At 40.4% G+C, this 21,732-nt stretch overlaps 2 protein-coding genes across 19 annotated transcripts in view; one reads left to right on the forward strand and one right to left on the reverse strand.

Annotated features, from left to right (window-relative positions):
• MDH1B (malate dehydrogenase 1B) overlaps positions 1-14,533 on the reverse strand; it is a 27,675-nt gene extending 13,142 nt beyond the window's left edge. For 8 of the 12 annotated variants that reach the window (XR_004069602.3, XR_008677790.2, XM_031008604.3 and 5 more), the window contains exons 1-6: positions 14,448-14,533; positions 10,087-10,199; positions 6,419-6,595; positions 6,080-6,222; positions 4,195-4,691; positions 107-248 (exon numbers count right to left, since the gene is read on the reverse strand). Coding sequence is in view for 10 of the 12 variants with exons in the window: in XM_031008604.3 (XP_030864464.2) it covers positions 107-248; positions 4,195-4,691; positions 6,080-6,222; positions 6,419-6,595; positions 10,087-10,199; positions 14,448-14,469 (1,094 nt within the window). In the remaining 2 variants the exon portion in view is untranslated. The remainder of the gene's footprint in view (positions 1-106; positions 249-4,194; positions 4,692-6,079; positions 6,223-6,418; positions 6,596-10,086; positions 10,200-14,447) is intronic. The other 4 variants (XM_031008605.3, XM_031008603.3, XM_031008609.3 and 1 more) reach the window with 3 other exon arrangements.
• FASTKD2 (FAST kinase domains 2) overlaps positions 14,533-21,732 on the forward strand; it is a 27,178-nt gene continuing 19,978 nt past the window's right edge. For 2 of the 7 annotated variants that reach the window (XR_002004964.3, XR_002004965.3), the window contains exons 1-6: positions 14,698-14,945; positions 15,844-16,670; positions 19,294-19,397; positions 20,387-20,495; positions 21,107-21,230; positions 21,394-21,533. Coding sequence is in view for 3 of the 7 variants with exons in the window: in XM_004033112.3 (XP_004033160.1) it covers positions 15,942-16,670; positions 19,294-19,397; positions 20,387-20,495; positions 21,107-21,230; positions 21,394-21,533 (1,206 nt within the window). In the remaining 4 variants the exon portion in view is untranslated. Of the gene's footprint in view, positions 14,961-15,843; positions 16,671-19,293; positions 19,398-20,386; positions 20,496-21,106; positions 21,231-21,393; positions 21,534-21,732 lie in introns of all 7 variants that reach the window. The other 5 variants (XR_008677789.2, XR_010129684.1, XM_004033112.3 and 2 more) reach the window with 4 other exon arrangements.

Genomic DNA, 21,732 nt, shown 5'->3' on the forward strand with positions numbered 1-21,732 from the left:
TGCAAGTTATTTTTGTACAAAGATTTATAAGATGATTTAAAAGATTACAACCATTAAACATTTATTTTAACATTGTCAGTATGCTTCACTTCAAAATATACTGTACCTGTCAAAAATCAAGTTTAAAACAGGGCGTGAATAATGAAGAGGTCCCCAAATGGCACTCTCATATCTGTACACCCTTGTTTTTCTCAGATCAACGTAATTATTTCCACTGATATTACCCCAAATGATAACGTCTTTAATGTCTGTGAAGAATAGAAAGTTTAGAAAAATAATAATAATGTATGTTAATATAAAAAATTACCTGAAGCCTATTTTTTGTTTGCGTGAATGTTTGTTTTAGGATTGGTCTTTTTGGTATAAAATGAATCTAGGTTTATGATTCCTAAAATTGTGCAAATTGTGTGGATCACCTCCCTAACTGTCATAGTTTGGCAGTCCCTAATAATGTTCTATGAATGGTATGGTGTATAATTAAATTAAATAAATAATGAAATGTTCCTTGAAAGAAACTGCTACTGAAAATTATTTCACTGGTGTTTGTCTTGACTTTGCTTACCATTGAGAGAGAGAGAGGTGGAGAGAGAGTGAGTGAGAGGTCAAGAGAGGTGAGGGAGAAAGGACTTTTTAATATGCTTTGGTTTTTCACAAGGAGTTCTTGTTCTAGACTAGAATAGAAATTAGGGCAAATCATTTAACTCTCTGATGGGTTTCATCTCTGGCAAAATGAGGATAATGTAAGAGGACCCTGGGCAACATCTTAGTCAACAAATAGTTATGAATTCTATTCTATGTGTGAGACACCTCTAGGTACCAGGTTTAGAAGAAAACAAATCAGCCCAAATCCTTACAACATTCTAGGGGTGGTGGGAAGTGGATGAGAAAACAACTATTATACAAAGCGATACATGCTAAGAAGTAAAATAAGACCATAGTGGTTAGAGAGAAATAGGCATTGGCATTCACTATGATTTTATCATTGTTAACTGTCTAGGAATGTTGTATGAAAACTTTAAATAAATAATTTTATTTACTTATTTAACTTATTTGCCTAAAAACTTAATCACTTTTAAGTCCACACCACTTCTTACTGTGGAGATTAACTTCTTCCCTCTTCTCCTGTTTAAGATTGCTTTTGTCTTCAACTAACAGAACATCCTACTGACTTGTCTTAACTAGAAGGACTACTTTTCTCAGGTAATTCATGATATGCAGTGACATGTGCTGGTTCAGCAGCTCAGAGATGTGATTCTCTTGGCCTTCCCCTCATGATCATAAAATGGCTGCAGCAGCTCCAACTATCACCCTCTGTCACACAGTTGTGTTCAAGTATTACCCTAACACAGTTGTGTTCAAGGGCAGGCAATAGGGAAAAGGATGGGGTAGAAGCTTCCTCTTTTGCCTTTTCTCTTTTCAAAAAGTGAAATATTCTTCCCAGGGGACCCCAAATAGACTATATCACTCAACCACTCCTAGTTGCAATGAAGCTAAGAAAAGGGATGATTGTTTGAGCCTCTATAGTAGAGAGAGGCTAGCAGAAGAGAGCAGGAAACAGATTTTCGGTAGCCCACCGTCACTGTCTACCTTTGTCCTGTGAGATTCCCACCCCCATCGGAATGATTCATGCAGTAGGAATAGCTAGTTCTCCCTCCACCACCCAACTCTCAGGGGAGTTAGTGATGTGCTCCCGGGTCCCTCAGCTGCAGGTTGTAGGAGAGTGGGGAGGGTGGGAGTCAGGGTTTGGAGCTCATAGGATCCCACATGGGGAAAATAATTCTTGGGCCAGGTAAGCATGTGGAAGGCTTCCTTCCTACAGCCTAAAGAAGCCTTTTAATTGTGCTAGGTTTCATTTTTCTTATCAGCTTTGAGGCCCTTGATAGCTCTAAACATCCTAAATTATGCTACAGAAAATGATAGTGGGCATCTGCTTTCTTCCCTCTTGGCATGAATTTCCCCTCCTTCTTTTTTTTTTTTTTTTTTTTTTTTTCATTAAGAGCATCCTGATTCTTCTTTAAATAACTACTCCTTCTCCAGTGTCAGTCCCTATCTGTCGGGTGGGACTGTCCTCACGCCTTAGGTCCACCTATAGGCATTAGATGCAGATTCCACCCACCCACCCCCTGCCCCTGGCCATGATGATTGATTTAGAGATGGGCATGTGGTCCAAGCCTGGACGAGGAGTTTGTATTCCTTTTTGCACAAACAATTGGGAAAGAAAGCCCTCATTCTCCTGGGGTACGTAAACTACAAGCATGTGAGTCTGGGATGCCAGTGACCATTCTGCCACCTTTTAGGGCTGAACTGAGAAGGAGATCAACACACAGAGCAGAGCAGAGGGATAGGCCAGCAGAGAGAGCACAGGTATGTCCTGGCACCACTGTTTCAGCCCCAGCATCCAACTATGTCTGAAATAAGAACTACCTCCTGTGTTTTTCAGTTATGTGGGGAAAAAAGTTCTCTACTTGACTTCAATCACTTTTTGTATTTTTTTGAGTCAAGGTCCTTCTCTGTTGGCCAGGCTCACTGCAGCCTCATGGCTCACTTGCAGCCTCAAACTCCTGTGCTTAAGTGATCCTCCCGCCTCAGCCTCCCAAGTAGCTGGAATTACAGGTGTGAGCCATGGTACCTGGTGACTTCAGTCACTGTGAGTTGACTTTTTTGCAACAGAAGGAGTCCTGACGAGCCAATACACATGGTCTGATAAATAGTGATTTATGAACTGAACTTAGGGGTTATCATGAATCTTGCTTTTCTGAAAAGGTTTGCCACCCTCTTGGCATCTAGAATAATCCCTGAATCATTTCCTTGGTGGTTTTTCTCTTTCATGATGTTTTGCTCAGCTTTGGTCATTGCTGGCTGTCTCTTTGCTGCTTCACTGACAATTCTACTTGGACTCTGTCCCTCTAATGCCTTTTTCCTTTTACCAGCTTTCCTCCATTTTTCTTTTTTCTGCTTCTCACATGCTTATTGGATTTGAGTAGAGTGGAGCTTAGAGTCATGGCACCAGCAGACCCATAAGACAGCAGCTTTCTGGCTGAAACCCCCAACCCCCCTCAACCCCACACCCCACCTACACATACACCTTGTTTTAGATTCTTCTTGATACTTTTCAGTAGTGTATCATAGACTTTCTGTGATAAGTCACTGTTTACACATATAATTATAAGGTTGATGACAGAGATAAAATAGAAAAAAGTTTTCATTTCCTTCTGAATAATTTTAGCATCGATTTGGTTGAGTGTTGTAGTGACTGTGGGGATAAAATACTAAAGATATGTATGCAAGAATACCGGAAATTATTATTTACAGTTTCATTGTAACAAAAAAGAAAATACAGCTCTGGCTATAATGTTAGGGGTTCACTGAAGCCTAATTGTCCTGACTGGGAACATTCTAGGCTCACATTTCATTGTCTTTCCAATTTTGCTTGAGAGAATGCCTGTCATCTCCTTCCCTTCTCAATGGACACTGTTGCACCTGCTCCATCTAAGGGCAAAAGTAGCTAAAATATGTCCAATATTATCTCCCTTTTCAAATACAACAATCCATTTTCTGATCTAGTCTCATCTTCTCATCTTCCTATGATTCTGATATTTACCATTCAAAGATTAATAGGAGCAGAAACCGATCAGATATCATAATCCTGTTGATAAGTTTAACATCCTTAGAAATGTTTATTATGTGCCATACACTCTTCTTAGCACTTTAGGAATACATCTCATTGAATCCCCACATCAATTCTAGGAGATAGGCACTGTTAACGTCCTCATTTTGCAGATGAGGAAACTGACGCACTGAAAGACTAAATGACGGCTCAAGATCATACGGGTGGGAAGTAGGGCAGAGCCACTTGCACATAGCTTTGATTTTTTAAAAACACTGGTTATCTTAATTGACTATTACCATGGGGAAAATGGAATACGATGTGTCACATTATCACCCGAATAATATAAATTGTATCTTATTAAATATTTATTGATTTTTATAATGATGGAAAAAGCCAGACACAAAAGCCAATAAAAAAAAATGTTTGCACAGTAGTCAAATCACACAATAAGTTCTTTATGTCTGTTTTATAATTCGTATTCCAGATACTCAGAATGTTCCTAGAGGGGACAGTGTTCTTCCTAGCTGCTTTGAAATCATGTTGTTTCAAAATAAAAACAAAAACATAAAGAGACATTCACTCACATGAAGGAGCTGTCTTCAGTTTTCTGGCCAGTATGGCCTTCGCTTCACCTTCCACTCCCAGCGCCACAGCAATAATGTTGTGTGCAATGCGTGGGGCATATCTCATGAGTAAAACTGTCTTCAGGTTTACAAAGGTTCTCCCTCCCACGATGACTCTGACGGACTCATGAGCATTTTTCTCTATCAGGTACCCATAGAGCCTGCAGAGAGGCACCCTGCTTCGGAGGCAGTCCTCCAGAGTGAACACCTCCTTGTCGGTGCTGTCGTCCAGCACCACAATGACGTGGGCCTGGCGGAAGGCCTCCTCCACCTTCGTGCAGATGGAGACACTGCGCAGGACGGGAGATGCCAGGTCTTGGGTCTCCACCACAAGGCTTTTGAGATGTTCTTCCGCCTGCTTGTTGTCAAATAGAGTTATGCTAATTTCTGTATGCATCCCAAACACTTCGCCACTCGTCAATATGGGAATTAGGTTGTAGCAGGCAGGAGCAGAGGCACTGATAAAAATGCAAAGCCGCATTGTGAATAGTTATATCCTTTGTCCCTTTTAAGCCTTTATTCTTAATAGATATTTCTGCATGTGCATCAATAGGGTGGTTTAATATTTAAATAAGCACACACATAGCTGCACTGACATTCTAAGGCTAGAAGTCAAAAGTAGAACAAAAACTTCTCACTACCAATCCCTTGCTCTGGCCATCTGAAATCAGTCCCCAAATAAGAAATATACCTGTTTATTAGGTTTTTCAAAGAAAACAGAATTCCCCCTATGCAGAAATCAAAATAAAAAACTATTATATTACTGTAATTATGTGTTTATATTTCCTCCTAAAAAGATAAAGATGTAAGTTTCAGTTAGCCATAGCTCTTTTTTAAAAAATACAACCTCATCTACACAATAATGACTTTTTTTTTTTGGAAAGGGCTATCTTTTCCAAATTCTTACACAGAAAAATCCTTACAAAGATGGCGGGATCAACATCGGCTATGTAAGGTGTATCTGTAGCCACAATTCTGCAGTTGTCTACAGCTGTGACTATCAGCTGTGAACTGTAATGCCCACCACAGGAAGTTCAGAAATGCATCCGGGAATTTCTGGTATTCACAGTGGGTTTGGGGAGGTGTATAATGGGGGTTTCAACAGTATCTGTACCGATTTAATCCTTTGAAACATCTAAAGAAGACGTGATAGTTATTAAATCTGGGTGATAGGATCATGGATGTTTATTATATCATTCTCAATTCCTTTCTGTATTTAAAATATTTCATAATAACAATTTTAAAAATGAGTATATATTAGGATACACATGCACGTATGAGCAGGAAAGTGCAAAAGACAAACTGAGGGGTGAGGAAAGGAGAAGGGGAGGGAGAGAGAGAGCAAGAGAGACAGAGAGACAGTGCAGAGAAAGAAAGAGAGAGAGTATGACAACAAAGACTGCATGTGCCCAGACTGGGAGCAAAGTGGAGCACACATGAGAAGGAGAAAAGCAAAAGGGAGCAAGGCGAGGGGAGTGGGGTTACAGAGAGGGAGTGGGTGCATAGAGAAAAGGCAAAGAAAGCTCTAGCACGTGGGAAAGAGGGAGAGAGCAACAGTCAGAGAGGGTGAGCTTCTGCAAAGCAGCCATGCTATAGAGTTGTTTTTAGACCAAGTGTCTGTGTTTGTGTCTGTAAAACATAAAACTCATTTATTAGTTATATGGAGGATACAAACACACACACACACACAGAGGCATATGTATATGTGTATACATATAAGTATACATACACACAAATTTCAAACCTGACATTCAGGTATTCTTCCATCATGAAATTAATCCCATCTCATCTTCCTTTCTAAATATAAAAAGTAAATCTCATGAATCCTGGGATTTGACTGTCCCACCTGGTGATCCAGACCTGCAAGGGGTTGATGCAAGTTTTCAGGGCTTCTTCCTCCTGCTCTTTTTCTATATGTGCCCCCAGGTTCTCTTGAGCAATTACCATCATCAGCTCAGTCGTTATGCTAGAGGTGACATCATAGTAAAGCTAAATATTGGGAGAGAAAAAGTCAATATCAGAGAATAGATAACTAGTTGAAATTGGCTATAATGGAAAGTTTTTGTTTAAAGTCAAAATACAATAAAAAGAGACATGAGAGAATGTCTCAGAAAGCAAGATATTTGAAAAATAAAATAATGTAAGAGAATTATCATTGTTAGAACAGATAAGTTAACTTATATACCTGAGCATGCTCCAGGAACTCATTATATCCTCCCAAAAGCAAACCCTTTCCTCCACGATCCAACAGCTCTCTCCAGATGATAGGGGAATTCTTGTGACTCCACTTATTCTTTTCACACACATCTTTCAGCCAATCCTGTTGAATGATATTCCAAGTGAAGTCATATATTAAATCTGCCTGGGAATTCAATTTCATACTTTAGAATTCAAACATTAAAATACTAGGTTGCTTTTAATGTCACTATATACACACAATATAATTTAGATATCTTCAAAGAGTAAAAGGTAAATACAGAAAATAGTGATGTTAGTAACAGATTAATTAGATAAGAAAGCATATTCTTCAAATTAATTGACCAAATAAAGGTACTGAAAGTTGCCCTTTTTGCTGAGGAGACCTGGAATCCAAGTGTTTAGCTTAAAGAGAGGTCACATGTTCCAACTCAACTGATTTTTTTAAAAATTCAACTAGTTTTGCCCTTATTCTTTTACACATGCAATATTTCCAGTCTTAGGGGCATATAAAATTTGATACTTTCTCTTAAATCTGTGAGTGTGGTTTATGTAGTTCAGACTAAATTAATAAGCTAAAAGTTATTTGGAGATTTCCGACAATATTTATCAGAAAAAATTTAAATTATCATTATCTGATTTATATAGGCTAGGCCTTCCAATGACAAGATCTGAGTAGAGTCAAACAGAAACATTTTTATCAGCAAAGTACATGGCAGCAGTCTTAAAAAACCACGTCATTGGAGGCATGGCTAATGAGGCCACCTTACCAATAAAATCCTGGAAACTGATTTCCTTGCTAATATTGAAGATCTGCCTGCCTTTATCTCACTTAAAGCAAACAATGCTGCTATGAGGATTCCAACACAGTCCCTCTAGCCACAGCATAGCCAGACCAGTGAACTACTGGGCCCATGAAGGAAAGAGACATTACCCCAAAAAACCTTCTGCACCCTGCAAAGCATGTTAATGTCCCAGCAGGAGCTGCAAGGGCATGTACAGGACTGGACCCTTACAGTGCTGAATCAAGAGTGGAACATGAAGTTAGACAAGGGAGAATTTATTAGTATGAATCACTTTTCGGCAATTCAAGAGTGTATACCCTGGCAAGGACCTCAGAAGACAGGGACAACATGTTGCCAGACTGGATCTTAGAAACTTGGAGAGAGTAATTAAATAAAATAGAAATGCCAGACTTCATGGAAGACGGTAGAAGAATGGATCAAAAGACTAGTGATGCCAGGTGTGGTGGCTCACTCCTATAATCCCAGCACTTTGGGAGGCCGAGGCGGGGGGAACATCTGAGGTCAAGAGTTCGAGACAAGCCTGGTCAACATGGTGAAACTCCATCTCTACTAAAAACACAAAATTTAGCCGGGCGTGGTGATGGGTGCCTATAATCCCAGCTACTGAGGAGGCTGAGGCAGGAGAATTGCTTGAACCTGGGAGGCGGAGGTTGCAGTGAGCCAAGATTGCGCCATTGCACTCTAGCCTGGGCGACAAGGGCAAAACTCCATCTCAAAAAAAAAAAAACAAAAAAAGAAAAAAAAAAACTAGTGAACGTGGTACTATGGAAGGCTAGAAAGCCCGCCATTCAACCATGTTCTCTGGAAGGGATTGGAGGATACAACATGCACCTAAGTGATAAGGAATGCACTGGTGAGAGGGGTCCTGGTGTCACTGAGGAGCCCAGTGTGGCTGTCCGTTCTAGGCCAAGGCTGTTTGGTTTTTTTTTCTTTATTTAAACTTCTATTTTAAGTTCAGGGGTACAAGTGCAGGTTTGTTACATAGGTAAATTTGCATCATGGGGGTTTGTTTTACAAATTATTTCATCACCCAGGTATTCAGCCTAGTGCCCATTAGTTATTTCTCGTGATCCTCTTCCTCCTCCCACCCTCCACCCTCCGATAGGCCCCAGTGTGTGTTGTTTCCCTCCCTGTGTCCACGTGTTCTTATCATTTAGCCCCCACTTCTAAGTGAGAATATGTGGTATTTGGTTTTCTGTTCCTGTATTACTTTGCTAAGGATAATGATCTCCAGCTCCATCCATGTCCCTGCAAAGGACATGATCTCATTCCTTTTCATGGCTGTGTAGTATTTCATGATGTATATGTACCACATTTTCTTTCTCCAGTCTATCATTGATAGGCATTTAGGTTGATTCCATGTCTTTGCTATTGTGACTAGTGTTGCAATGAACATATGTGTGCATGGGTCTTTATAAAAGAATGATTTATATTTTCAGGGGTATATATACAGTAATGGGATTTCTGGGTTGAATGTTATTTCTATCTTTCTATGCTTCCACCAATAGCCTATAAGTGTTCCTTTTTCTCCACAACCTCGCCAGCATCTGTTATTTTTTGACTTTTAAATAATAGTCATTCTGACCGGTATGAGATGGAATCTTATTGTGGTTTTGATTTGCATTTCTCTAATAACCTGTAATGTTGAGCATTTTTTCATATGATTGTAGCCAAGGCTGTTAAAGGACATGCTGCCACACACCTGAACTCCCTGGCAATTGAGATGATAAAATCCTGAAATAATAGAGGCCAGTGGGCAGTGCCAACCAGACAACATTTATTGTGACAGAAGCACTACCAACCCAGCAGATGAGATAACTTAGCTGAAGACCAGACCAGCAGAGAGTGAGGGAAATCTATAATGGATGGTAGAGAAGAGAGGGAGAGAAAAGGTGATGAGTGTCAGTTTGGCCCTGAAACTATGAGCAGTGGAGACTATAGTTCATTTGACTATCCTTTCTCTTATCAAGTTTACCCAGGGAAAGATGGCAACCAGAATCCTGGAGGAGCTGTTCCAAGATGGTGTGAACTGATTATAGGGAGCATGTGGATCCCAAAGGCACAACAGGTGAACTGTAGCCAGTGCTGTCATGTACACTCCAGGTTCCCCCTTCACAAATGAGGCACTCACTCTCCCAGGCACCTGGTGTATTAGAGGCTGATAACTTAAAGTCTGACTCCATTCTCTCTCTAGGAATTGACTTCAGCCAAAGCAAATTGCCTTGCCTAAGGTTAAGTTCCTTCCCAGGGGCAGCTGATATCCGATGGCTGGTTGAGGAGGGAGCACAAAAGCTCAGCTACCTTGCCTCGGTTTGGAATAATTCTGAAAGGCCATCAAGAGTTCACTGTGGGATCAGCTGAGCCCTCTGTTGCAGCTATGTCAAACTTCAACTTCTCCCTTTACCCAATCCTGCCGCCCTCATTCCGTTTCAGGATGCTGTTCCCAAGACCACTTCCCAGTAAAGCCCCTTCACCAAAATCTACATCTCAAAGTCTGTTTCTGGGGAAACAGAGTCCCAAAGAAGGGTATCCCAAATAAGTCATTGGAAATCAATACCAAGGAGAATGAAAAGTTAACAAGTGCAGTGTAAGCTACCTGGATTCTTCAGGGGGTGCAGTCAAACTTATTCTACTTATTGATTAGGGTCTCATTTGTTCTACTAGGTATTAGGGAAAAAACATAAATATTATTTGAGACTGGTAAGTACGGACTTGTTTTACTAGTATTCAAATATCACTAGCACATGAACAGTCATTCCTAGAAGCCAATCTAATACACCAGTTAATATTTAATCAAATTAAAACACATTTTGTGCATGAGTGAGTTCAACAAACTATAAAGGCTTCTTACCTCCCAAACCTCAGGACGTTGTGTGATTTTATGTATCCGAAAATCAGGAAGATTCTTTTGTAAATAGTCTGCCACAAGTTCTGTTTTAGCATAATATGGACAATCTGCTCTACCTAAAAGAGTTCAAATTAGCAATGTTTTCTTTCATCATGCAGAAATTATTATGTAGTTCTAAGTATTTGCTATGTAATTACAGAATTAGTCATAGTTATGATATAATTTGATAACATAAAGTTGCAGTATAAACTGCTATTACATAAACTTCTGATGTTTATTAGATAAATACAAATAAAATAAACTTCATAGGAGGTCAGAATCTTAAGTAACAAAATGTGGAAAGAAAAAAAACCCTACTGAATATTTATTCTCTTCTAGTAATATGCTAGACCTCACTTCCTCTAGGAGGCTGCTAACTACTACTAATTCAGCATGAATTAGTACTGATAATGAACTACTCACTAATGGCCACCAAAAGGTAAAGTTTGAAGTGAGGAGTGGTGGTAAAATCACTTTTGGATTTGATGTGTGTCAGGAAGTTGTGGGGGTGGGAAAGAAGAATCTGGGATAACTTCTATTTTCTGGCTTGGGCAGATGATGCTGACCTTAACTAGAGAAAAATCATGAATGAGAAATTTAACTTTAGTCAAGTGCAGTTGGAGGTATTTGTAGTATGTCTAAGTGGATATGATCAGCAAGTAGCTGGATATATATATGTATATGTATATGTATATGTATATGTATACATATATAATATACATATATATGGGGTGCAGGTGCCATGTAAGGGTTTCAGACACGCAATTTGTAGCCATCAACACCCAGGAAGTTAAAGCCACTACATCAGATGGAATTGGGCATCTGATAGAGCAGGAGGGATGGGGAAAAATGCAGAGCCCTCTCTGTAGCATTCTTCCTCAGTTAAGATAACTTAACTCCTAAGTTACCAACCTGTCTGAAGCTACCCCTGTCTATCAGCCACCCTGTCTAGTTCAAATCTATGGTTCGTCTCTTCAAACCACTTTCTGGTCCATGTCTTAAATTATCTTTCTCCACTATCCTTATGGGAAATGAGCCTGATAAAAGCCCCTTATCCTGGATGAACTCAATTACTTGCCTTTTCTGCAGCTGGGTCCTACCTGCTAGCCACCACTACAGAAACACTGTAGAACCAAGCGGAGGGCACCTTTAAAATTCATGGTCACCAGCTTTAATTGGCCCTCAACCCTGCGTGGAGATCCCTCTGTTTCCCTTATCAGCACTCTCTTCTGTTCTGCACAGTTACTATTCCAGGCTTTTTCCTCTTCCTCCAAATCTTTTCCTTCTCCCCAACATTCCTCTGCATTATCAGAACACAACAGACAACTTTGCTTTTTACTTTACAAAAACCAACCCAAACAAAACAAAATGGCATTAGTTTGGAAAATCTCCAACCTCGTCCATCACATCTACATGCCTGTCTGTACTTGGACTCATCCTTTCCTCCTTTCTTCATTTCAATGGAAGAGGAGTCCTACCTCCTGTCTAATCTAATCCCACCACTTATGCTCTGAATCCCATCCTCATCTGCCTTCATAGGAACCTTGCTTAGTTAACCATCCTCTCTTTCTAGAGTCTTGTATCTGTTTCTAATAGTCCCTTTCTGTCATATTTAAATATACTCATTACATTATGTTTATCCTGTCCTAAGAGACAAAAAACTCATCTCCCCCTCTAGCTATTGCCTTTCGTATGTCCTTTTTGATCAAAATATCTTGAAAGAGTTCCCTATACTTGCCATCCTCAGTTCTTCACTTCCATTTATTTCTCATCCACTGCAATGTAGCAGACCCCACAATTCTCTTGAAGGTCACTGAAGACTTCCATGCCACTAAATCCAACGGATACTTTCCGATCCTTTTCTTGTTGATCCTTGGCAGCATTTGCCACTACTGCCCCCTTCCAAGCTTTTGAAACACTGCTATAGTGAGGGCATTCTCCCAGTTCTCCTATTCTATGGTCACTCCTTTCTATCCTTTGTAGGTTTCCATTCCTTTATCAACCCATTAAAAGGTATCATTCTGAGAAGCATCTTGTCTTTATAACTTACATATTCTTTTTGGCCAATCTGCTTCATTCCCTTGGCTTCAAGTAGCAATCTATATTTTCAGCTCTGATCTCCTTATCTAGATGCCTACACCCTCCTGTATTTTCCCATCTCCTTAAAAATGTCTCATAGGCACTCAGAAGGTCTATGACGTATTTTGTCACCATTCCCCTACTAAATGTGCTTAGTCGCTTATATTTTTTATGTCCATCTCCCTAATTATCTAAGAGTAGTAAGAGTATCCAGAGTATTAAACCTACTCATCCGCTTTTTTTTTTTTTCAGTGACTCCTAATCTCTGCAATTATTCAAACCTCTGCTTGGGAACAATGTTTAACTCCTTTTTCTCCCTTATCTGCCCTCCTCCAGTCAATTAGACATCCAGTTCTATAGATTCTGCCTCCCTAATATCTCTCCAATCCATTCACTTCTCTCCATCTCCATTGTTTGCCACTCTAGGCCAGGTCACAATCAACTCCCTCCTGGACTATAGCACTAGTCTCCTAACTGGTTTCTTGGTATCCAGTCTTTTTCTCCCACACTATAGCCGTAACATTCAGATAAAATTCAAATTTGATTAGGCCCTCCTCCCCTTCTGAAAACCTTTCATGTACTCTGGATAAAGTCTAAACTACTGAATGTGGCTCAAAAGAATCTACATTATCTAACTCTAGCCTCACCTTATGAAATTCTCTTCCTTGTACTATTTGCTTCAGTCCTAATAAACTTATTTCAATTTTATACTTATTTTATATTCTCAATTGTCACCAAACTAGTTCTCCTTGCTCTAACCCCACTCCCAGGTACCCATGCCTAAATTGCTCCCCTCCTTTCTACCTCTTCTCTGTTAGGTAATTCATTATCATCTTTCAGGTATCTGCTTAAAATCTCTCCCTCTGGGAAACCCTTACCTGATTAAGTAAGGTCCCCTGCTATCGTTCCTATAGAACCCTGCCCTGTCAATGTCATACATGCAACATTCTCTGTGTGTTTTCCACTGACTTCCCACCATGTGGTTAGTCAGTGTTCAAAAATATTCTTCTGGGCCAGGTGTGGTGGCGCATGCCTGTAATCTTGGCACTTTGGGAGGTCAAGGTGGGCAAATCACTTGAGCGTAGGAGTTCAAGACCAGCGTGGGCAACATGACAAAACCCCATCTCTACAAAAATACAAAAATTAGCTGGGTATGCTGGTGCATGCCTGTAGGCCCAGCTACTTGGGAGGCTGAGGTGGGAGGATCGCTTGAGCCCAGGAGGTCAAAGCTGCTGTGAGCCATGATTGCACCACTGCAATCCAGCCTGGCTGACAAAGTGAGAGCCTGTCTCGAAAAAAAAAAAAAAAATCTTCTGTGGATGGTAGATGTCAATTGTGTTCAATGCATCAAAGAGATCAAATAAGTCAAAGACTAAACAGCTTCTATAAAAGTCAGTGGTGACTTTGGTGACAGCAGTTTCTGTTAGGAAGCAGAAGTAGAAGCCTTCTTCCAAGATTGATTGGAAGGCAGAACTGGAGATGGAAGAGCAGTCTACTCTTTTAAGAAACTTTACGAGGAGAGGAGGTAGGTACCATGGATTGTTGTAATAAAAGCCTTCTCAGTTGAGTCCTTGCTGTCAACCAGCACTTTCAATCATTCTCTCCGTTGCTGCCAAGACAGGCTTCCTAAAATGCAAACTCATTAAGACTACTCTCCTGCTTAAAAATTTTCTATAATTCCTCATTGCTTTCAGGATACAGTTCAAACACCTTTGCTTGACGTACATGAAATGCAAGGACCTGGCTCCTGCTCCTGTTGTAGCCCCAGGTCCTGTCACGCCCCACATATCCAGATCTTCTGTTAGGCCAGGAAGCTTCCTGCCTCTCTGCTTTTATCTGGAATAGCCTCCTCAGCTCACACCTTCACAACTCAGCTCCTGTAATACCTTCCCCAGCCAGTTCCTTGTGTCCACCTCTCCCTCATCCCCCAAACCCAGATTAGGAGTCTACGCTCCCAGAGGCCTGTGCAGGTCTCCTTCATCGCGTTAATCACACCGTATCAAAAGTACATGTTCTGTGCCCCATGAGACTGAAAGCTCCTCTAAGGCAGGGATATGTTTCCCTCCATTGCATCCCCAGTGTCCCACAATGCTTGGCGCACCGTCACGGTCCAGTAAATAACTTTGAATAAATCTATAGCAAAGCATGGAGCGGTCCGTATAGAGGCTGCCAAGCCAAGCGGCCATGGGAGGTGAGCTGTTGTCGGCGTTTTGAGCAATCTGCGGGCGGACGCGGGGATCACTCACCCGCGATGACGAATTTGGCCATGGTCGAGAGAGACTCAGAGGCAGGCACCGCGGCTTCGTGGTTTCCTGGCAACCACGCAGCCAAGGGCAAGGCGCAGGCGCACTACAAAGTCTGGCGCCCAGCAGAGGTTAGGTATTTAAAGTTAGGACCTGAATGGGTTACGTTGCGATACACGACCAAACATCGCCCTTATAAGCTCTGTGGTATCCCCGAGCCCCACTCCTGTATGCAGGGAAATTAGTCATTCTCCTCGGTAAACTTTCTTCAAGTAAGTCCTTCAGCTACAGCCGCGAACATATGCTTTTTGACCTTTGAGGGAATCCGTAAGATCTCGTGAGAAGCGCAGCTTCTCGGGGAAGCTGTCATGGCTGCTCCTGTACGTAGCCACGGCCTTGTGCTCTAAGGTGAGTGGAGGACGAGCTTGGGCTTAGCGGCTGCCCGTATCACATCCTAGACTTTTTACTTCGAGGAGAAGAGTCTCACGAGTTGTCCTGGAAGTAAGTTTAAAGGAGGTGGGTTAATGCTAGGCGGCCCAGCTGCGGAAGGACAGGCTCTTGAAGTTGGTTCTGGGGTCTGGTGAGGCTGGCTGGTTGTGTAAGATCTTCCTCTTAAGCGCAGGCCACATGCAGACATCGCTTTCGTTTTCTGCTTCTTCCACTGAGCCGTTCTACCTGCCCAGGTCCCTATTCTTGATGGTCTGGGTTCGGCTGTTGCTAAATCGTCATGTTGAAAATGATCTATCAGCCGGGCGCGGTGACTCACGCCTGTAATCCCAGCACTTTGGGAGGCCGAGGCGGGTGGATTACCTGAGGTCAGGAGTTCAGGACCAGCCTGGCCAACATGGTGAAACTCCGTCTTTACAAAAAATACAAAAATTAGCCGGGCGTGGTGGCATACGCCTGTAATCCCAGCTACTTGGGAGGCTGAGACAGGAGAATTGCTTGAACCTGGGAGGTGAAGGTTGCAGTGAGCCAAGATCGCGCCACTGCACTCCAGCCTGGGCGACATAACAAGACTTTGTCTCAAAAAAAAAAAAAAAGAGAAGAAAAAAGAAAATGATCTATCAATGCTAATCCCCTAATTTTCACCGAGGACATTTCCATAACAATGCCAACTAAAGTCTCTCCTACAGAGAAAGCTTTATGGAACGCTTTTGCACCAGAAAAATCTCATTAATACAATGACTACTTCCAAAGTGACCTGGCTTCTTTGAAACTGGACACATTGTGGTAGATTGGAGGGAGCCCACATTGGTAAAAAAAACTTTTACTGTTTTATGTAAATGTTTAATGGCTCCATAGGTTCCCCATTTTCTCTTCTGTTAAATGCATTTCATTTCTTTAAGTAAAAGTTTTGTTTTAATTTTTATCCTTTTCATTACTTCTTCCCCTACAGGAAAACCACAGCACGTGTTCTTTTTCACTAGTAGAAGTGACGTTGGTTTCATATTGACAACTTTGAAGCCATTTGGAAGTGTTTCAGTGGAGAGCAAAATGAATAACAAAGCGGGCTCCTTTTTCTGGAACTTTAGACAATTCAGTACATTAGTTTCAACAAGCAGAACTATGAGGCTATGTCGTTTGGGACTTTGCAAACCAAAAATAGTTCATTCAAACTGGAACATTTTAAATAACTTTCATAACAGAATGCAATCAACTGATATCATTAGATATCTCTTTCAGGATGCATTCATTTTTAAATCATATGTTGGCTTTCAAACAAAGGGCATAAGCACTCTAACAGCCCTTAGAATTGAAAGACTACTTTATGCTAAAAGACTGTTTTTTGACTCAAAGCAGTCTCTTGTCCCTGTTGATAAATCTGATGATGAATTGAAGAAAGTAAACCTTAATCATGAAGTCTCCAATGAAGATGTTCTTACCAAGGAAACAAAACCAAACCGTATCAGCAGTAGAAAACTGTCTGAGGAATGTAATTCCCTGAGTGATGTGTTAGATGCATTTTCAAAAGCGCCCACATTTCCTAGTAGCAACTATTTCACAGCAATGTGGACAATTGCCAAAAGACTGTCTGATGACCAGAAGCGCTTTGAAAAACGACTGATGTTTAGCCACCCTGCATTTAATCAGCTCTGTGAACATATGATGAGAGAAGCCAAGATCATGCAGTATAAGTACCTACTGTTCAGTCTTCACGCCATAGTGAAGCTTGGAATCCCTCAGAACACTATTTTGGTGCAGACTTTGCTGAGGGTGACCCAGGTAAAATAAAAAGGAGATTTAAACATGCATTTACTTGGTTTAGAATATTTTGAAAGAATGAAGGGATATAGATATGTAGCCTTCTTAAAAGAGACTATCAAATGGAATGGTAGTTTCCTTTATATTTATTTCTGCATATATATTATATGATTTAGAGGCCTTAAGTTAGCTAGTTATTTTCTTCCTTTTGCTATGGAAATTTATGAAAGCCTTCCACATTTACCATCCCCAGGGTTGAGTAGTGGTGAAGAAGCTAAAGTGAGGAGAGATGCAAGATATACAAAGAAAGCCTGGGTAGTTGAAGAAGGAGAGAAGGGAAGGGGAAGGAAGAGAATTTAGTCCATGGTAGAATTGGGATTCAGGCCCAGTAGATGATGCCTAAACTGATGAGCAGAATGATAGTGAAGGGGATGGTGTTTCAAGTAGAGAGGATTGTGTGCCCTACTGTTCCCAGAGGAAAAGTTTGGCAAATTTGAAGAGCTGAAAGTAGTTTGGTGTAGCTGAAGCACAGAATGATGGAGTTGTATGTTTGAGTGGGTGGGAACAAGTTTTGTACATGGTGATCAAAGGAGAGGAGTGAGGGGCAAGAGGCTTAGGGGCAGAATAAGAGGCCAGAAAAATAGGAACCAAATCATAAAGAGCCTCTTACGGCTAGCTAAGGAGTATGCATTTATCTTGTAGGCAATGGGAATCCGCTGAAGAATTTTAAGCAATGGGTTGACGTGCTCAAATTTGTATTTTAGATCACTGAATGAGTGGAAAATGTATTGGAAGAAGGTTAAAATTGGATGGAGGGAGCCATTTTTAGTCTAAAGCAAGAATGTCAGTGTCCTGTTTAATGTTACTGAAATGGTGCCAAATGTAAGGAAGGAAGGATTAGCTTGTTAATCATTTATATTTTAACAGTGTACACTTCTGACATATAAACTCAATGATAATGAAGTAATTTCTTAGCCAGGTGTGGTGGCTCACACCTGTAATCCCAGCACTTTGGGAGGCCAAGGCAGGAGGATCTCTTGAGCCCAGGAGTTTGCGACCAGCCTGGGCAACAAAGGGAGACTCCATCTCTACAAAAAATACAAAAATTAGCTGGGTGTGATGTACTCGCCTGTGGTCCCAGCTACTTGGGAGGCTGAGGTGGGAATATCACTTGAGCCTGGGAGGTCGAAGCTGCCGTGATCCATGATCGTGCCACTGCACTCCAGCCTGGGTGACAGAGCCAGACCCTGTCTGAAAATAATAATAATAATTTTTTAAAAGACAGGAATTCCTTGGGGATGATCTGGCATATATCCTGTCTTGCTATAGAATTCAATAATTGGGTTCATAGCTATGGGAAAGTTTTTAACTTTTTACATTACTGTGATTTCCATATGTCCTTAAGGAATAACTAATTTTTATTTAGTGTATGTCTGTGTATTTGTTTAAACCACAGAATATCCCTGTTTATTTGTAGGCTGTATATTAATTCCTATGTAGTTATTTAAAAGTGTCTAATAAATCACCTTACCTGGTCAGTGATGCTCTTACTAGATTTTGGACAGATATTTGCATCGGGATGACATCTGTGTTGGTGAGGTATGAGTAGCAGATTTTTGTAGTCAAAACATCTGTATGGATGATGGTGTCTCACTGACCTGTTGGAATAATGTAAAGACATTTTAGAGGTGAAAGGACAGTGTGCCATCAATGAATTTGCCCTTCAAACACATAGACAAGTGGTCTTTTCTTTCATAGTAGATATTGATGGAATGCTGTAAAATTGTTAAGGAAACCCTTTCATAGGAAAGAAACCTTTTTTTTCTTCTAACCATAACCATTTCTTATTATTACCTGGTTCTGACTTAAGACTTTGTGATTCATTGGTTATGTAATTTTAGCAAAAGAGCATCTCTCTCTTCAGGCTAAGTTTCCTCAGATGTGATTTTTTGTGAGGTGTATAGGCTAGTTGTGATTAAACTGTAGAGTACTGCTAGTTAAGCTGTGTTGTTACTATTCACTTTCCAAATTATGCCCGCTATTTCTGGAATCAAACTTAGTACCCTAAGCAAAGGGACCTGAAAGAAGAATCTGTGGGGTGTAGGCTTCCCTTGAGACCCAGATAGCAGTGGTAGAATGTGGCAGGAGATGTGAATCAGAAGATTCACAAGTAAAGTTTCAGCTTGATACCCAGGAAAGGATCTAGGGAAATTGTCAAGGCACAACCATTTCAGGATCTTTAGAGATGGGCTAGTTACCTTCTGTACTTCAGTAGTTCTTATATTCCTGCACTTTAACTGTTTTTGCCTTTGTAATGACCTTGAATTCCAAGAAGAGGTAAAAATAATGTTTAATAAAAGTTGTTTCAGAAGCAGTGGAATATAATAAATATCAAATGTGTTTTCAGTGATAATGGTGAAGGTAAAAAAGTGTTGATGCATAAAAGGATGTGTATCAGTCAGCTGGAAAATTCAGTATGACTTTTTATTTCCCAAAGATGCTGTTTATTGTGGACTGACTGTAGGAATTGTTGGTTTGATACTCAATCGTTTTATTCAGTACATCAGTTCAGTGGTTTTGCTTGGGTAAGATAGTTTACTATGGGCTCATCACCTGTAGTGTTTTTGTAATTATATTTCAATAGGAACGTATCAATGAGTGTGATGAGATATGCCTTTCAGTTTTGTCAACTGTTTTAGAGGCAATGGAGCCATGCAAGAATGTTCATGTTCTACGAACGGGATTCAGGTGAGAACTCTCTTATGCTTTCTTCATGTGGTTTTCTTTGTTCCTCATATATCCAGAATAAAAAAACTGAGATGAAAACTAAACTCCTTTCTTGAGGGGAGGAGGGGTTGGGGAGGCTTTGTTGGTAGTTACAGTCTTTCATGCCTTATTAAGCTTAAAATCCTGACTCTGGATGACATAGGCTGGAAATACTTCTCTTAGGGTCCGTAATAACAAAGATGTGAGTAACATTGAAATCTAAATTAATTTATTTTAAAACATAGTACTGGCCAGATGCAGTGGGTCATGCCTGTAATCCCAGCACTTTGGGAGGCCGAGGCGGGCGGATCACGAGGTCGGGAGATCGAGACCACGGTGAAAGCCCGTCTTTACTAAAAATACAAAAATTAGCCGGGTGTGGTGGTGGGTGCCTGTAGTCCCAGCTGCTTGGGAGGCTGAGGCAGGAGAATGGCGTGAACCCAGGAGGCAGAGCTTGCAGTGAGCTGAGATCGCGCCACTGCACTCCAGCCTGGGCAACAGAGCAAGACTCTGTCTCAAAAAAAAAAAAAAAAAAAATAGTACTGATGCGGGGTAGGAGATAATTGATATGTATATTTAATTCAGAATAGTTATTCGGGGACTATGTGAGGGTTGACATTGACCCAGCTTGAAAAGGAATTTATAAAATTGATATAAATGATCTAATGTCATAGATTAGTGAGAGTAAAACTTAACTCCCTTTGACATTGACTATGCATAGGATATGTTACTATAATCTCCTGACATAATTTGTTCTTTAGTAAAGACAGCACAATAATGTGAGAGAAAATAGCACTATTAATAGATTGGGTCTCGATCTTTAACTACTTACACTCTCTCGAGCAGGTAGATCATTTCTCTGGGCTTCATAATCCTTGCCTGTAAGAAGGGGCTGGACCAAATGAAATTTTAAGATTTTTCTTCTGCTTTGAAGATTCTATGATTTTAATATTTATTGTGTTTGATAACAGAATACTAGTTGATCAGCAAGTTTGGAAAATAGAAGATGTCTTCACATTACAAGTTGTGATGAAGTGTATTGGAAAAGATGCACCGATTGCTCTTAAGAGGAAACTGGAGGTAAACACATGAATTTTCTCTAGTGGATGAGATTTGAAAAAATTCTTTCTTATAACCTGCTATCACTGCCTGAAGTCAATTTTCTAGGAGGGCATTGCTGGGCTTTTAGGTTTAGCTTCACTAAAGTGAATGAATAGAAGTACCCTTATATTTATTTATCTGTATATATATACATGTATATTTATTTATCTATTTGTCTGCGTCATATTACCCAAACTTCATCCTTTTTGTTTAAAAATAAATGTTTAGGCCAGACATGGTGGCTCACACCTGTAATCCCAGCACTTTGGGATGTCAAGGGCAGGGAGATCTCTTGATCCCAGGAGTCTGAGACCAGCCTGGGTGACTGAGCAAGACCCTGTCTCTGCAAAAAAAAAAAAAAAAAAAAAAAAAAAAAATCAAAGAATTAGCCAGGCGTGGTGGTACATGCCTGTAGGTGGTGCATGCCTGTAATCCCAGCTACATGGGCAGCTGAGGCAAGAGGATCACTTGAGCCTGGGAAATTGAGGCTCCAACCTGGGTGACAGCACAAGACCCTGTCTCAATAAAAATAAAAGTTTAATTTATTTTGTCACAGATAGTAAATTAAATTAAAATTTGTTTTTCTTTAGATGAAAGCCTTGAGGGAATTAGACAGATTTTCTGTTTTGAATAGTCAGCACATGTTTGAAGTACTAGCTGCCATGAATCACCGATCTCTTATACTCCTGGATGAATGCAGTAAGGTGGTCCTAGGTAAGAGGAATTTTTCTTTCATCATTTGCAATACCTGAGCTTCTGTTTTAGACTATTTTTGTTTTGTTTTAAAAACTTTGCTTCTATATGAAAAAAGAATAAAGCATGTTGTATTCAAAACAATCTGGTAATTTTTGTTTGTTTATTTAACTCATTCTTTAAGATAATATCCATGGGTGTCCTTTAAGAATAATGATCAACATATTGCAGTCCTGCAAAGACCTCCAATACCATAATTTGGATCTCTTCAAGGGACTTGCAGATTATGTGGCTGCAACTTTCGACATCTGGAAGTTCAGAAAAGTGAGTACATTAACAATTTAGAATAAGCCTCACAAACTTTTAAAACACATACTAATTCATTTAGCATTTTAAGTATTTCTCTTTCACCTTTATAGTAGTTAAGATACCAAAATATTCCAATGCTGAATTGACTTTTGAAAAATTAGCTCCTTATTATTCCTGTCTGGGGGCTACTTGCTAATATGAATAGTCCCCAACT

The sequence above is a fragment of the Gorilla gorilla genome, chromosome 11, assembly GCF_029281585.2.
Source record: "Gorilla gorilla gorilla isolate KB3781 chromosome 11, NHGRI_mGorGor1-v2.1_pri, whole genome shotgun sequence".
NCBI classification, from domain to species: Eukaryota; Metazoa; Chordata; class Mammalia; order Primates; family Hominidae; genus Gorilla; species Gorilla gorilla.